General features: G+C 41.7%; 1 protein-coding gene across 3 annotated transcripts in view; it reads left to right on the top strand.

The window, feature by feature from the left end:
- The window catches only part of cep104 (centrosomal protein 104), a 51,058-nt gene extending 35,375 nt beyond the window's left edge, over nt 1-15,683 (top strand). For 2 of the 3 annotated variants that reach the window (XM_080443701.1, XM_080443700.1), the window contains 8 exons: nt 95-193; nt 876-954; nt 2,444-2,519; nt 2,861-2,969; nt 6,219-6,357; nt 6,679-6,746; nt 12,757-12,844; nt 13,501-15,683. In XM_080443701.1, coding sequence (XP_080299827.1) covers nt 95-193; nt 876-954; nt 2,444-2,519; nt 2,861-2,969; nt 6,219-6,357; nt 6,679-6,746; nt 12,757-12,844; nt 13,501-13,646 — 804 coding nt within the window. In that variant the 3' untranslated portion in view covers nt 13,647-15,683. The remainder of the gene's footprint in view (nt 1-94; nt 194-875; nt 955-2,443; nt 2,520-2,860; nt 2,970-6,218; nt 6,358-6,678; nt 6,747-12,756; nt 12,845-13,500) is intronic. The other variant, XM_080443702.1, reaches the window with a different exon arrangement.
- The last annotated feature ends 352 nt before the right edge of the window (nt 15,684-16,035 follow it).

Below are 16,035 nucleotides of genomic sequence, written 5' to 3'. Positions count from 1 at the left end.
GCTGATAGCTTACACAACAGTGTTCTTCAACAAAGTATAAATGAACCTTCATGCTAACGGTATGTCAATGTCACTATGCATCACTTTTACCCAGACGCCGAAAAAGGGCGGCCGCCAGCGGGAAGGGGAGAAGGAGAAGGAGGAGGAGATTCGCTCTCTCCAGGAGCAGCTGGCTTCCCTGAAGGAGATCAGTGTAGGTGAAGCTGCCGTTGAACGTGCTACTGTCTCTTATCATCCAAACATGTGCCCACATGACCTGCTGGAATGTCCCCGCTCTGGAGATGTTTGAGATGGAGCTACTGTAGCTTCCTAAACGGAGTGCTGCAGGGATGACGTCTTTTTTGTAGGCCACCCCGGATGTTTGTCATGCCATATTTCCCACGGCAGATTTCCAATGGAATGTTTTTAAATTGCGAAATATAATTGAATAATACTTGTTACAGTACACAGTAAGTTGGCGCTCTAAACTCAAGGCTTACTATAGGGCTGAAAACCGGTGTGAGAGGCCAGCATGAAAGTCCATAAACAAAAAGAAAGGGCTCGCACACTGAAAGATGAAAACCGAGGCTCTTTAGATGCAAATAATTGTTCTTTACTTACAAAAGTGCATAAAGTGTCACAGCTAGTGGACGTTTCGGTCCATCAGTGTTGATGATGGTCTGAGGACCAAAACATCTCTGTGTCACTTTATTTCACCATGTCACTTTTTGCCCCCTTTTTTTTGTTTATACACTAAATTAACCCTGAGGCTTTACTCTGTATTTTTCCTTTTAGTTCCTAATTAAGTATTACATAATTGTTCACGTGAGTGCATTGTCTAACTAAAGTGATGATGGCATCACTTTGAAGATGTTGGTGTCTATTTGTTTGACAAGGAAAAGGGCAAGGGAACCACCGAAGGACACACACAGGGAAAAGACAACTCTGAGGTTAAGCAAGAGCCTGGCAAAGCAGGTGAGCATGAAATGAAACAATTCAGCCTATAATGTAATCCTATTGAGGGGAATGGAACATATTGTACACTTGTAATCATTTTTTTTTTAAGTGTAAAAAACTGACGTGTGTAAATTGGAGCATTGCATTGCGCGATACACAAATTGTCCTCTTTAAATAGACTATCATCTTATTGACACAAGGAATTGACACCTCCCTTCTGCTGATTATAGTAAAATTAGAATCACAGAAATTTGTTGACAATAATAGCCTAGTAGAGAGAGGTGCGCGCTGTGCGCTCTGGCCGTCTCCACAAATCCATTGCAGTCTGTGTGCTCTTGCGGGTGGTTTTAGAATCCGCTGTGCGCTTTCCCAAAGCCGCACCCGTGTGTGTGGGCAGAATAGAAATTTTGGGGATATAGCAACAACACGCCCACGGGCACGCCTCCACCTGCAAATAACGGTGTCGGCATAATGGAGAACGGGTATAGCAGGTGCAGAATAGCGTTTAGGGACAGCGCCAGCTCCATTATCTGCATTTCACAGGTAATGGGTAGAAAATCGCGGGTAAAGGTTAACGGGTAAGGGTATAGCGTGCCACAGAATAGAGCCCTACGTTTCTTGCTCGGGGACACATTAGGCCTCAAGCAGCAATGTTGCTTTATATATATATATATTATATTTATCTTAACTGTTTTTTTTTTGTTTTTTTTTAGTATAGTATTGACACTAGGGTTATCAAAAACCCAGCAATGGCAAAACTTTAACATTTTGTGGTGGTGTAAATAGTTTGTTAAGCCTAAATTATGCTCCATTGTACAACTGTGTCGGGTGGCGAAAATTGCAGATCTACAAGCTCCCAGCACATTCCATCTGCAACTGAGCTTGTGGATTGGCAATTTTAACTGCTCAACACCATTGTGCGCCGAAGTATAAATCAGGCTTTAGTAGAGAGCATGTAACTGAAATTAAAAAGGGTCTGAATGTATGCAATATCCTCCAGGGGTTTATAGATATAATTTGGATCAAAGGACCAATAGTAATTTTTAGCCCATGAATGTAATAATCCAAACAAATGACTCTAAAACATATCATATACATACACACATTTTCTAGCATTGGACTAGTGTAACAAAATGTGTGGACTGTGTTTTCTATTATCTCTGTAAGACTGCTCTCGACCACTCTTAAAATGTGTTCTTACATGAGAGAAAAGCTAAAAATATGAAAACATTGCTGAATCGGAGATAAGAACACATTAAGAAAAATTGCTAGTTAAGAAAAATAATTTAAAAAGAACAAACCTGTTCTTATATCGCTTCCTGAATGAGGCCCATTGACACGTAGATGAGCAAGCCGATGGTCGAATCGGCGACCTTCCGATTCTCAGACGGCCTCGCTACCCACTCAGCTATGACAAATCTTTCATGATAACAATAATAATTATTGTGATAATGATAGTAGAAAAAAAGCTTTGTTTTAAGTTATGTGTAATTTGGGATGTTTCCAGCTGTTGAGAAGTCACCCCCAAACACGTCACCAGATGAAGTCAAAGATCAGCCATCAGATGTCAACTACCTGGACAAGTATGTCATGCAACATCTACTGTATAATATAATGTAATAATATATAATAATATATATTTATCCATTTGTAACTCTGAGAGCGTACAACTGTAACCATTTGGTTCCATTTACACTAAATATCTTTGCCGAAAATAGCCGATCTACAAGCTCAAAATGCTTCGCAACGCAATGCGTTGTGAGCTTGTAGATCTGCCTCCCAAAATGGGGATGCTAGGGTTCATGTGGTTAAATGAACACTGAGGACTACTACTGTTACCAGCACATTCAGCTACTGTGTGGCTTTGAAGGCGTATTCTGTAGGTGGAATAATATTTGATTCCAAATAATTGACTGCGTTTCAGGCTGTGCATTTTCTGTAGCAAAAAGGACGAGTCATTTACAGAGGACGGGTTGGACCTTCACTACTGGAAGCATTGTCCCATGCTGCAGCGCTGTGATGAATGCAGACAGGTGAGCTTCTGTTTGCAGTTTCAAATTACATCCACTTCCCTCCTCCTGACCGTATGACTGGATTTCAACCTCTGAATGCAATGTGAATTGCCTTTAGAACATTGCGACTATCATTCTTCATTCATTACTCTCCTCCAAAACAGATGTCACATGGAGATCAGCGTTGTTGTTATACGAACGTCAGTGTCTCCACATGCCATTAAAGGAGGAAAATACCGATCTGTCCCCCCTCCCGCCCCCCAATATACAATTTATATTGACACCCTGTCAACTCTGATTTACTATTTATTTACATTTTATTTCCTTTGTTAAGGAAAACATAAGTGTTTGACCCTCCCTCCCCCATGTACACTTGGTTTGGCCCATGCGTGAAACGGCCTCAAGTTCGGCAATACTCTCAGCAGTCAGTCAATGGAGGTGATTTCAGGTGAAACATGGAGGAGCAAACAAAGCCAACAAAGTGGAGAAAGCACTCAAAGCAGGACATTCAATGTTTGGTTTTTTTAGACGCTAAGTAACTAGATAGCCTACCTACTGTAAATAGGCAACGTTAGCTTGATAAAAATCTACAAAATCTAAAATTTCCGGTAAGTGTGCCCCGAGCTGTCAACTTTAACAAGTTGACAAATTACCCTGCTTACATGCACACAGGCAACATGCGTGTATTAAATGCGCGTATCAAATTAAAATGATCGTCAGTCATTGTTCTCTTGGTAAAACTAGACCTGTGCCCGTCGGGCATCGGCCTACTTGGGAAGGATGCAAGTTGATGCAAGGGAATGCATGCCCCACCCTGTTATGTGTATCTGTATCTGTCTGTCTGTCTGTGTCCCTTTTATGCCCATATATAGAAATCTATATAGTGTATGTCTGTCCTTGTCCCTATTATGCCGATATATGGAGATCCCTGATGTTACTAGTATATGGCCTATGGCATATGTGGGGGGGGGGGGTTGTTGGCAGTTCTGGAAAGTCCTTGTGGAGTGGTAAACGTCTGTGGAGAATGTGTGGAGAATGTCTGAAGAGTGCAAACTGACTGTGGAAAGTGGACTGACAAAGTAATCAAATGGTAGGTGTGTGAAATTTGCCAAATCAAGCCTAGAAAAAAAACTTGTGGGGACTGTTTTGTCACGATAGACCTAGAACCTTTTGTTACCCCGTGCTCTGACTCCTCTGGTGCGATATCCTCTTAGACCAATAACATTTACAAAAGTGAGTGTGACACACTGACGAAGGCTGGATAGCCGAAACGTTTGTCCTTCATTGTAAAGACATGGAGAAGAACTCACTCTTGTCATTCTGAGTGCGACCCATCACTTTTGTAAATTAAATCGTTTTGTCCCCATGAGGAAAAGGGTATATGATATTGTTTTATAAGATTTTTAGAGTTATCTTACTACTATATAATTGACAAAAGCTCAGAAATTTCGTCCGGGGTAAGCAAGCACAGGATCACTCCATTTGCCCCGAAACTTGCCACAGACTGTTGATCAGAGCTATGGCTATGTTTTAGGCATCTTACCCCACCTGTGATCAGACTCTCGGCTTGATTGATTCTCTGATTTGCCTATCAGACCCTCAGCCTGATATGGCAGGTTGCCATAGCAACCATATACAGGAAGTTTGACCTTTTTATCACAATTACGGCAAACTCAAAGAGTGGCGGTGTACTAGCAGACATACCTGACCCACAGAAGGAGCCACTCTGCGTCACTCTGCGTCAATCCATGCTACTGTACATGGACCCTTTGGGACAGCCAACCCTAACAGCCCCTGCAAGGTCAATAACAGCTTCCCTAAAGACTTCTGTGACAACACTCGACTGCGTCATGATGGCCATGGTTACCCACAGTACAGGCGGCCTAATGACAGAGGTTGGGAGGTTGGGACCAGAGGTTAGGGCCGCAAAGCAAAGCGGAGAGGAGAGGAGAGGAGAGGAGAGGAGAGGAGAGGAGAGGAGAGGAGAGGAGAGGAGAGGAGCCGAGAGGAGCCGAGAGGAGGGGCCAGAGGGGCCGGACTTCGCATGACGTGTGTGCAGAGTGACTAGGCCAGTGCTGTCTGGACCGCAAACGGCCTTTTTGCATGTAGTTGAAGCGCAAGGGGGCGGGGGGTGGGTGGGGAGAGAGTCAGCGCACTGAAGTCAAGGCACAGACTACTGTGTTGTTGACAGACAACGGATGCACGTTTATGAGAAACAACACAAATAAAACCTGGCAAAACAGTTGCGTGCATTAGCGCAAGATGAGGGTAAAGGAAACATTCAGTCTAAATGTCCAGTAATTCGCACGCGAAAAGGAAACATTAATGTCCAGTTTGCTAATCCACAACTACTGTGCCAGATAATCACCAAGAGAGTTAAAAAAGAAAAAACGTTTCAGTCATTCAGTCCGACTTCACTGTAGCCTATAGTAGCCTTTTCATAAATTATATTTGTATTAGGCTGTCCTGAGAGTTTATAATATTTAGAGAAATGTAAAGTTTCAAATACAAAAGTATTGGTAGTAGTTGCTGGACATTTAGACTGAATGTTTAATTTATCCTCATCTTGCGCTAATGCACGCAACTGTTTTGACAGGTTTTATTTGTGTTGTTTCTCATAAGCGTGCATCCGTTGTCCGTCAACAACACATAGTCTGTGCCTTGACTTCAGTGCGCTGACTCTCTTCCCACCCGCCCCCGCCCCCTTGTGCTTCAACTACATGCAAAAAGGCCGTTCGCGTCTGGACCAACCTCGGATCGGGCCTAGATGTGAGGGCCGCGAAGCGGCCCTGAAATCTAGTTGTTATAATTATGAAAAGATTGAGGTAGGAGGTATGGTTAGGATGGGGGGGGGGGGGTCATTTTCTATCGACAGCTTTGGCCATAAATGTATATTGGTCCATCTTGTTAATGGCTTCTTAGAAATCATGTTTTTTTTATTAAAAGGTGAACTTACCTGAATAATTAAGTCAAAGTTGGACAAACATGCACTATATAATAGGATTAAACCCAATGATAATATAACTTTGAACCTTTGACAGGTTGTGGTTAAGTTATGGTTAGGGTAAAAGGTTAATAATTGCAATTTTTATGAGAAATTGGTTTTGCTGTCACAAAGATAGTAAGACAAATGTGTGTGTGTGTGTGTGTGTGTGTGTGTGTGTGTGTGTGTGTGTGTGTGTGTGTGTGTGTGTGTGTGTGGGGGTGTGTGTGTGTGTGTGTGTGTGTGTGTGTGTGTGTGTGTGTGTGTGTGTGTGTGTGTGTTCTCAGGTGGTGGAGATTGCCAGCCTCACAGAGCATCTAGTGGGGGAATGTGAGAGCAGGGTCAGATTCAGTCAATGTCCACGCTGCTCAGAGGCTGTGCCCACTGATGAGCTAGCCAGCCACGCCCAGGGTCCCAACTGCAATCGTGAGTCTCCACACAGCAAAATCCTCAGTGTTCAATGGACCCGCAAACGTCAATTTGGCCCGTAAGGGTCCATTTGGACTTTAGTCAAAGGATAATTGCTTTTTTATGCCACTTTGACACTGTCTTTAGATAACTAAATAATACAATGACGTCAACAATGCCATGAAGTATTCACCATTCCCCCTATGGGCCTGGAAAACATAGATACTGCTTATGTTTAAAACAAAGCTCCATACCAGTCAATGTCATTTTGTCATTTTCTTGGGGGCAGTCATAGGATCTGTGTAAGCTTAACAGAGTCATATTTCTGCCTGTTTTCAGCCCCCGTCTTGGGTAAAGGCTCCAACCACTGTCCTTTGTGTCACAACAACTTCATGCCTGGAGAGGAGGTGAGATTCTGGGACATACACGTTATATAATACAGGCCTATGGGCCCCACCATTGAGAAGCCTGTCCTTTTGACCCTAGTTATTGAAGACATGGCTGCAGCTTTTTCCAATGGTTAACCACTTAAACCTTATTATACTTAGTTAACAGGCTCCTCCAGGGACCTATACTTAGTCTGCTCCTTTTTTCCCTCTACACCAATCTCTTCTAATCACCTCACAACGTGTTGCGTTGCAACACGATGTGAGGTTGTAGATCTGCTATTTTCGCAGAATATTTGCCCCAGAATAGGGACGCTAGGGTTCCATGTGTGACCTAACAACACAAACAGTTCTGCAGTGTTACTCGAGTGAAAAAAAAAGCTTCCCACTGTATTTGAATATTCATAGCAAGCAAATTGGGAAAGGATCCGATACCAGATAGCTAATGTTGGAATTCATTTATTGTGGCACCAGTTTTGACTACATGCACATACGGTTCTATATAATTTGACTGAAAGTCTCTTCCTCCGAATAGTTTATTGTATTGTGAGGACACCACACTCTCCAATGTGCTCTATATGTGATGAAACACACCTGTTAAAAAAATCACATTTCAAAATTGGAGCTAAATAGACCCATAAAAACCCCATCCATAAACAGGACTAGTTTCGCTACATCCTGAAGAATTTGGTCAGAATTTGGTCAGAATTTATTGAGAGGATAGCCCCTTGAGTTGCAGCATCTCATTTTAGAGGGGGTCCTATTCACATACGTACAACATTACATACAGTACAAGTACACAATACACAATACACAATACACACATGTACAGATACAGTTAGCTTGCTCACCCTCTACCACCCACGCAACCCATTCACCAACTCACTTTAAACAAAGAAGTCGAGAATACAGTACTATGACCTATATCAAAGTCAGAAATAAACGTATGTACAAGCAGTGTTAGAAGCATGAACAGGTAGTTTGGAGATGTGAATACAAGGAAGTCCTGAAGCGGCCAAGAGAGGTAACTGATCTGAGAGAAAGAGGAAGGTTGTTCCAGTCAGATGGGGCTTTGTAATGGAATGACCTGCGTCCAGTTACAGAAAATATTCTTTTGGGAACAGTAAAATAGGGATGTTGTGAATGTCTAAGCGGGTATGGTGATGTATATGGTTCCAGAGACTGTTTCAAGTAAGAAGGACAGTTAAAGTGAATACATTTAAAAAGGAATAGGTACCAGTGAAGTTGCCTTCTTGCCTTAGGCTGTAGCCAATCAAGCGAACTATACAGAGAACAGTGGTGTGTTCTGTATGGACACCTCAACACAAATCTACATAGGGAGTTGTATAATATATTGAGAGGCTTGAGATTAGTATCTGTGGTGTTCTGATATACAATATCAGCATAATCTACAATGGGAAGTAGTACTTGGGAGATTATTCTTTTCCTCACTTCAAATGAGAAACAGTTGATAGAGGGATAAAGTGAGCACAAGCTGCCATATGTTTTTTTAATAGTAAGTTCAATGTGAAGTTTAAAGGAGAGTTCTGGATCGATCGTGATACCGAGATATTTAACAACAACACGGCGCGTGAAAGATCATACTGTCCATTCAGAAAGGTGATGATTAGTTTGAAATTTTAAGGAGAACACCTTCCTTACCCTCAGACTACTTAGATCAAAGACAGGCTTGTGCCAAGGTTCAAGAAGACGTAATTCAATCAAGCTTAAAACAATCTGAAATTGAATTTTGACAATACAAATTCTCGAGAGGGTCGCTAAATCCAATCAGTCAAAATGCAAATGGCATCTCCGGCAACAGTCAATGTTTTGATCATTCAATAGTTCAATACACTCTAGAAAGGAAACCACAATCAAGCAAAAAGAAAGACAGGCTTTCAGGTAATACAATAGTATGGGCTTGGAGTTAATGGAATTAAAAATAACACATTATTACTAATTAATTTAATATGTGCTATTACAACGTGTTGTTGAAAGCTGATAGATTTGTTATTTTCACCATTAAAGATAAATAAATAATCTAGCGTTAATCGTAATCGAGGCAAAGGTTTGACATAATCGTGCTATTGATTTTGAAGTCATATCGCCCAGCCCTAGATGGGAAACTATTCCATAGTTTAGGAGCAGCAACAGCGAATGCCTGGGTAACTTTGGTTTTGGGACATGTTTGGGGAACTGAAAAGACCTGTTGAAAGGATGACCTAAGTGACCTCGGGGCAGAAAGGGGAGTTGAAGGATCAGTGATGTATTGTGGGGCGTATTTAGGACTTTAAAAACAAAAAGTAATGTTTAAATCAATTCTGTATTTGATTTGTAATTTCCACTGATAATCAGTATTTCATTATTCGACCCCTCACACAATGGCCTCTTGCCATGGCACAGTCCTTCAGCTGTCTGGAGGAAGGTCATTAGATTGTGCCTTGTATTGAGTGCAGCCTGTGTTGCTCTTGAACGCATGCATGTCTGCAGACAGCAGTATGTAAAGAACCGTGTCCTCTGTCTGCGGAAGTACAGCATAATCCAGGCTAAAGGAAAGCTTTTTCAAATAACAAAAAAAGGAAAATGTAAGATTATTGTTGGTGCCAGAAATGTGAGAGGGGGACATATATTGAAGGATTAACACATATTGTAACCAGCAAAAGCTTTAAAGTAAACTAAAATAATGGAATAACTTTATTTTAGTATAATAATCATAAAAAGCAGAGTGCCTTTTGGCCTAAGGTTTGCGTTACACTCTAGAGGAAAGGTGATGGGGTCACCATAATCAGTAGGGTTTATTCTCCAAGGAGCATGAATGCCCTCAGTAACGTTTAAGCTTATGAGATAGAATTTGTGCAAAGATATTTTCAGGCCTGGGCCTGGCAAAAGATATTTTGGGCTGGGCCTGGCTTTAGAAGAAAGGTCATGGGGTCACTCAAATTGTTAGTTCCATCGTCTGTGGAACATAAATCCATTCTGACAGTCCACCCATTAGATTTTTACATACATGTATACCTTGTGTGTGCAAGTGTCAATGTTGGCCTAGCAGGTTTACGTCTGCTGAATGTAATATCCATATACAGTGTATGCTCTGTAATTATCAGAAGTCTGAGAAAGAGCCTTTGCTCTATACTGTTGTCTCTACTGGTGCCACAATCAATTCCATCCAACGGTAGCTTTCTATTAGTGAGTGAGGATGTTCTTCTTGCTACGGTACTTTCAGTTCTTCATGACAGTGGTTCTCAAAGTGGGGTCACTGGAGGCAAAATGAGGAACAGTTAAACCACTTCTTTGTTTTCTTTTTGGGCATTCTTTTAAGTTTTTTTGAAAAACCTTCTCTCATTCGGGTCCCTAGCAAAAAATCATTTCAAATGCGATTCGGTGGCTAAATACATATCAATATCGGGGTCCTTGACATGAAAATGTTTGGGCAAGTGACACCATCGTACTACAGAGTATGAATTAGGTTTTCGATAAGAAAGTCATATTTACGAGATGTTGAAAAGAAAAGCGGAGGAGGTCCATGATAGTTAGGATAACGTTCACAGTGATTATAAAAAAATTAAAAATAAAAAAGCCTTCACCTTTCTCCTGTCTCTGGGTCTCCTCTCACAGCACTTAGACAGCAACTAATGCTAGGCTTGAGGTGCAAACAGGTGTATGGGGGTAAAAGGCACCACCATTGTTTGTATTTAAACACTTCAAAAGAGGAGAAGCAGAGGCCTTTGTGCCCTGTGGGCTGTTTTTCATTCATTCTCCTCTGTCATCCCGAGACAAAGAAAATATGTTCACATTCTTCAGATCCTGATAGTTTAACGAGTATGAAAGGCCACATGTACGGACTTGCTGTTTGAAACACTTCAGCAGCAGTTGATGGAGACAGTGTTTACATGATAGGTGTTTCCAATGTTTTGTATTTCTTTTGGTGTTCCCGTTCAAATTATTTCATTTATGTACATGCACTAATTATGCACAAAGTATTTCCCTAATAATTTTTTACTTGATTCACGATTCTGTTAACCAATTAACCCTGGCATCCCTATTTTGGCCAAATGTTTAGAATATTTTTTCTTCAAACTTTTAAATACATTTATAGCAAAAATAGCCGATCCACAGGCTCACAATGTGACATGGTGTGACTTGTGAACTTGTCAGCTTCTATTTGTTGTACGATGAAATATAGTATAGGACATAATATAACTTGTTTCCATACATAGTGAAACTTTATAAAGTTAACTTTTTAAAACATTCAACATAAATAATATTATTTTCATAGAGGTTAAGTGTGGTTTGGGTTAACATTGGTTGGATCCATGCCCAGCCATCTGTAATACCCATAAGGAATTGTGGATAAAATGTTTGTGATTCAAGGTCAGTGATTTGACCATGAGAGCATAAAACAGGAGGCTTAATGTCAGTATGGGATTCAAACATTATAATGCCCTATCGTATAACATATAGAAATAAGGACACTGGAGCAGCTCAGTCATATCTAATCCTTGGTGTGCATTCACTTGCCCCGTGATTGAGAAGGGAAAAGCAGGTACGTAACGGTGGTGTCCCCTTTCCGCTTCCTCCTCTCTCGGTTTTCTAGGTTCCATTGTTGGCTTCCTAATCAATAGTGTGGCTCGCCTTTCGGGCCCGAGTCTCCTTTCTCTACCGAAATCAAGGTCTAGTGGCTTTGACTTGTGCCCCCATTTTGCCAACGAGGTGGCCCAGCTGGAATTTGAAGCCTCTTATTGGAGTCAGTGACTTGAAAGAGGAAAATGTTGAATTGTACGGACTCTTGCCAGTCTCCACTATTGATCGAACAGTTGCGCAACACGAAATATTAGGCACATTCTAAGTCTTTCCTATTTTACATGTCCATACCATACTACTGGTGATAGATGATACTTATGTCTTTATTTATATCTACTAATGCAGAGGTCTTAAACGTTTTTCATGCCAAGGACCCCTTACCTGAGAGAGAGATGAAGCAGGGACCGCTACAAATTGGATTAATGTTAATGTGTATTTTCAGACATTTAACCACTTAATCCCCTCAATACTTTGTAAACTTGACCTTTGTCTCGTTACTTGGTCTGCTCTTTTTTCCCTGTACACCAAACTTCTTTGCCAAAAATAGCTGATCTACAAGCTCACGACTTATGAGCTTGTGGATTGCCTATTTTTGGCTAATGTTCCCCCCAGAATAGGGATGCAAGGTTTCAAGTGGTTAATGTAAAAATAAAACAATTAAGTCACACAAAGATTTGGCCCCTCTGCAGTATTTCTGAGGACCCCCTAGTGGTCCCGGACCCCGTGTTGAAGACCCCTTGTACTATTGAATACATGTAAACCTGGACAGTTGAGTGCAGATGGCCAGGACAGAATTTTTTTAATTTATTATGTTACCTTAGTACTTCTTTTGGATCTCTACTCTTACCTGTATCTGTGTTTCATGCCTTCTGCAGTGCTGCACAACTGAATCCCCTAGTGACCAGTGAAGGCCTATATATCTATTTATCTATCTAGATTCACGCATCCGCCAGGGGCCTACGCACTCACCCCATCACTGGAAGAAAAATACCTGATCGTCATCAGCTGAACTTCAAGTTGAACATCAGTTATTTTCATCATAGCGACACGGTCATTCAGTGAAGTGTAAATCATCAGCTTTTACCCAACGGTACACCCCCATATCGAACGGGTGGCCACCACTCACAGAGATCCACACGAGCGCAGCCCTCCCTCCTTCCCCTCACCTCTCACAGGCTTCATTCCTCCAGCTAAAGGAAAACTCACACGCGGCAGTCAAACTCTCCCAAACGCAGGGCTGTCGGCAGGCAGGCACCAAATGAAAGGCTCCAGTGTTAGCAGTAGCGGGATGGCCATTAGGGCTCTGACTGGGCCTGCAGTCGCCAAAGCAACCCCTCTCACACACAACTACACCCCCCCCCCCCGCCCCCCCACCCCTGGCTCTCCCTGCCGAGAGAGAAGCCTGGGAGTGGAGCTGACTTAACTGAGGTATACTTTGTCCCCCTGCTAGGCCTGGAAGGCTCACCTTATGGGCAGGGAGGGCTGTAAACAAAACGCGCGGAGAACTGTGGTGGCCCAGAGAACGCAGCCAGCACAAGGTAAATCATTCATCCATCCACCCACCCCACTCCCCTCTCTCTCTCTCTCTCTTTGCCCCCCACCTCTCCAAAAAAGCTCCTATGTGTCAGCCAAAGCGCTTGTTGGTTAAAATCTGCAGCCTTTCCACTATGGTCGAAGCCTCGCAGAAAGCTGTTGCACGGTAAAGTCCTCAGTGTTCATTTAACTCTGAGAGTGCACAGAGGTAACCAAATGGACCCATAAGTGTCCAACTGGTTACATTTGTACACTCTCTGAGTTACAAATGGATAATTTAAACACTGATTTTACTGTATAGAAATACATGACTTGAACGATACTAGTGTGGGCTTTGGTGTTGAGAGCATTTGTGTTGTAAACTAGGTGTTCTGCAAATGTGACACCGGCCAGAGATTGTTCATTATTGAAACGTTAAGGTTCAGGGATGTTAACAATGTTTTATTCAAAGGCCGCCCAGTGTTGGCTCACATGCTCACGTGACGCTTACATCATGAAACTTGTCGTGTCACCTCTGTTTATACCTGCATTTCGGACAATGGAGGCTCCTGTTTGTTGTGTGTAGTTAGTACACACAGGTCCCGTATGCTCGCCGCGTACATAACTGCTTACCACTGTATATCCCATGTGTGTGTGTGTGTTTTTTTTTGTGTGCGTGTAGGCAAACCTGCCAGCGGGGCCAAGCTGAAACAGGCCTGGTCTGTGGGGGCCAGAGGAAGACCCATGGGGAGAGGCAGCCGGATCCCTGCCCTGGCCCCCCGGACCAGCCGAAGCCAGGCCAACCGTCACACACCGGGCAAGCGGTGACACTGCACTTCCATAATACTGGGGCCTTCCACATCCGAAGGAGGAGGAACCTCCACAATCCACGTAGGGCAGGGTCTGCCGTAGAGTCAAATGTCCTCCTTCTTCTTCCTTTTATTCGTTCTCTCTACACTGAACAAAAAATAATCATCTTCTGGTTTTGAACAGCTTTAATTAAACCTTGTCGCTGAGAAGTGGGAAGGGACTTGTTTGGCCAAAAATAGGTGATCTACAAGCTTACAACGTGTTGCATCGCGACGCGTTGTAAGGTTAATAGATCGGCTGTTTTTAGGCTTAACATCAACAGTTGGAGCCGTTGTTCCCGACAGGAGCCATTCTGACAGGCAACGCTCCTTGAATGTATGAAAACCCGAAATGTACTCATTCACAGCCTGAGAGGAGCTTTACAGTACACGTGTTTACATTGTTCATTTATTTTCTTGAAATAACTTTGTACTGGTGAGAATGTTGGTCTTTAGCACTTTGCCAAAGTTATTGTGCTTCACTGAATCATCTGTTCTCGTATCGTATGTATGACTGTATTGAATTATATATTTTTTGTTAAATGTCTAGTGACAATCTTAACAATTCAGCAGAGTTTTTATATGCTGTAATCTAGTGACGGACTTTTCAGGGAACTAGAATTTTGTACTAAACAGAAGTACAGTACTAGAAAGAAAAAGATTGGATACAGTTTTTATATAGCCTAGCCCCTATTTCTGCATTTCAGGCACATTAACACATTTTATGGTTCATAAATTCAATTAATCATACTTTATGAGTAGAATGCTGTGCTATATAGTATTGCACTGGCTGTGATCCAAATTATGCTGTCAGTAAACTCTTATTTTAAACACCTAATGAAATGAACAATATGTTTTGCACACTTTTAGAGCATATCCGTAGTCATAATGGCGATATACTTAACAATAGATGCATGTGTGCATTTTCATGTCAAAGGTTCCTAAAAGTCCAATCTTAATTACTTCCTGTCAAACGAAAACGTACTGCGTTATTACATCAGCAAGCCCTTGAATGGATAATTATGAATCATGATTTCATTCACCTGTGTGATTCCCACATACAGCTGACACTCTTGGGATGCTATGTTCTTTATCTAACTAATTTTAAACATAAATAGTACACTAAAATGTGTATATGAAAACATTCAAGGTGAGAAATAGGCAATGCTGTAACATAAAGTGTCTCAGCACTGCCTCGTTCTCTCTCTCCCTTGCTCTATACAACAAGAGACAAACAGCTGCATGTGTAGAGCCCATCGATCGTATAACCCAAGGTGGCGGGACGGTCAACTGAGACTGATTGGTTGAGGCACAACACGCCTCCACTTCTGAAGATTTCATGATGTCCTTAATGAATACAACATTTTAACCAATCCGTATGGTATAGTAGTATGTTAATACAATAAGCACATCTGCAGTGGTTGGAGGTGGTGGTCTCCCTACTTTTCCATTGAGAAATTTAGACCCTGTTGTCTGGTTGGAAACCTACTGGTTGACAGGTAGCTCTGTCTGAATCCCTCTTGGATGAGCAGTAGATGGTTTCCCACGCGGGAGACCCGGGTTGCAATTACCTCTCCGTCAGGAAAGGACATAAAGCGAATTGTAGCTTTAAGTACAACAGCATGGACATTTGTGCATCTACTTTGATGATAAACTTTTTGGATTTTCCAATAGGCAATATGGCCTATTGGAAAATAGGATTAATTAAATGGATTAAATATTTAATAGTGCATAGCTGACAGTGGAGCATCACATTGTTGTGATATGTCAGCTATGACTGAGCTGTTGTAACAATTGTTACAGATTCAAACCATCCCTTCCTGTAACCACACTTCCGTTTGCATTGATATGGGTCTGTTTCTTAATGTATGCGTACACATTACAAGTGTTAAATGGAATGGATTTGCTATATTATGATGCATTATCGTTTGTCAGTACTTGTCGCTGAATGTCTTGCACATGAATTTCAAGCTCAGAATGACTATTTTATGTCCATCTATATTTGTTCAAATAAATTGCATATTGTGGATGCCGTTTTGACTGTAGTTCCCTAAGCCAAGCAGTTCCCTTTTTACTGTATAATCACTGCATAATGGTCACTATTAACTGTTCTAAATGACAGTTGAACAACCCTCTCCACCCATCCGTTTAGCACTCACTAGGGCTTTCACACTCGTTACATTTTGGTTGCAAATAATTGTTGTACAAATAATTGCAATTAGCGTGTGTGTTTAATCCTGTTTTGGGCATTGAATATTGGAACATATATATATATATATATATAATCAAAATTATATTTCTGTTTGCCTTTTAGGCTTTGTAAACAAATCGTTACGGCCAAAAACAGGCCATACATTTCATACATTTAA

The sequence above is a fragment of the Gymnoscopelus braueri genome (assembly GCF_963280865.1).
Source record: "Gymnoscopelus braueri genome assembly, chromosome: 12".
NCBI lineage: Eukaryota > Metazoa > Chordata > Actinopteri > Myctophiformes > Myctophidae > Gymnoscopelus > Gymnoscopelus braueri.
This window is presented reverse-complemented; position numbering and strand designations above follow the sequence as displayed.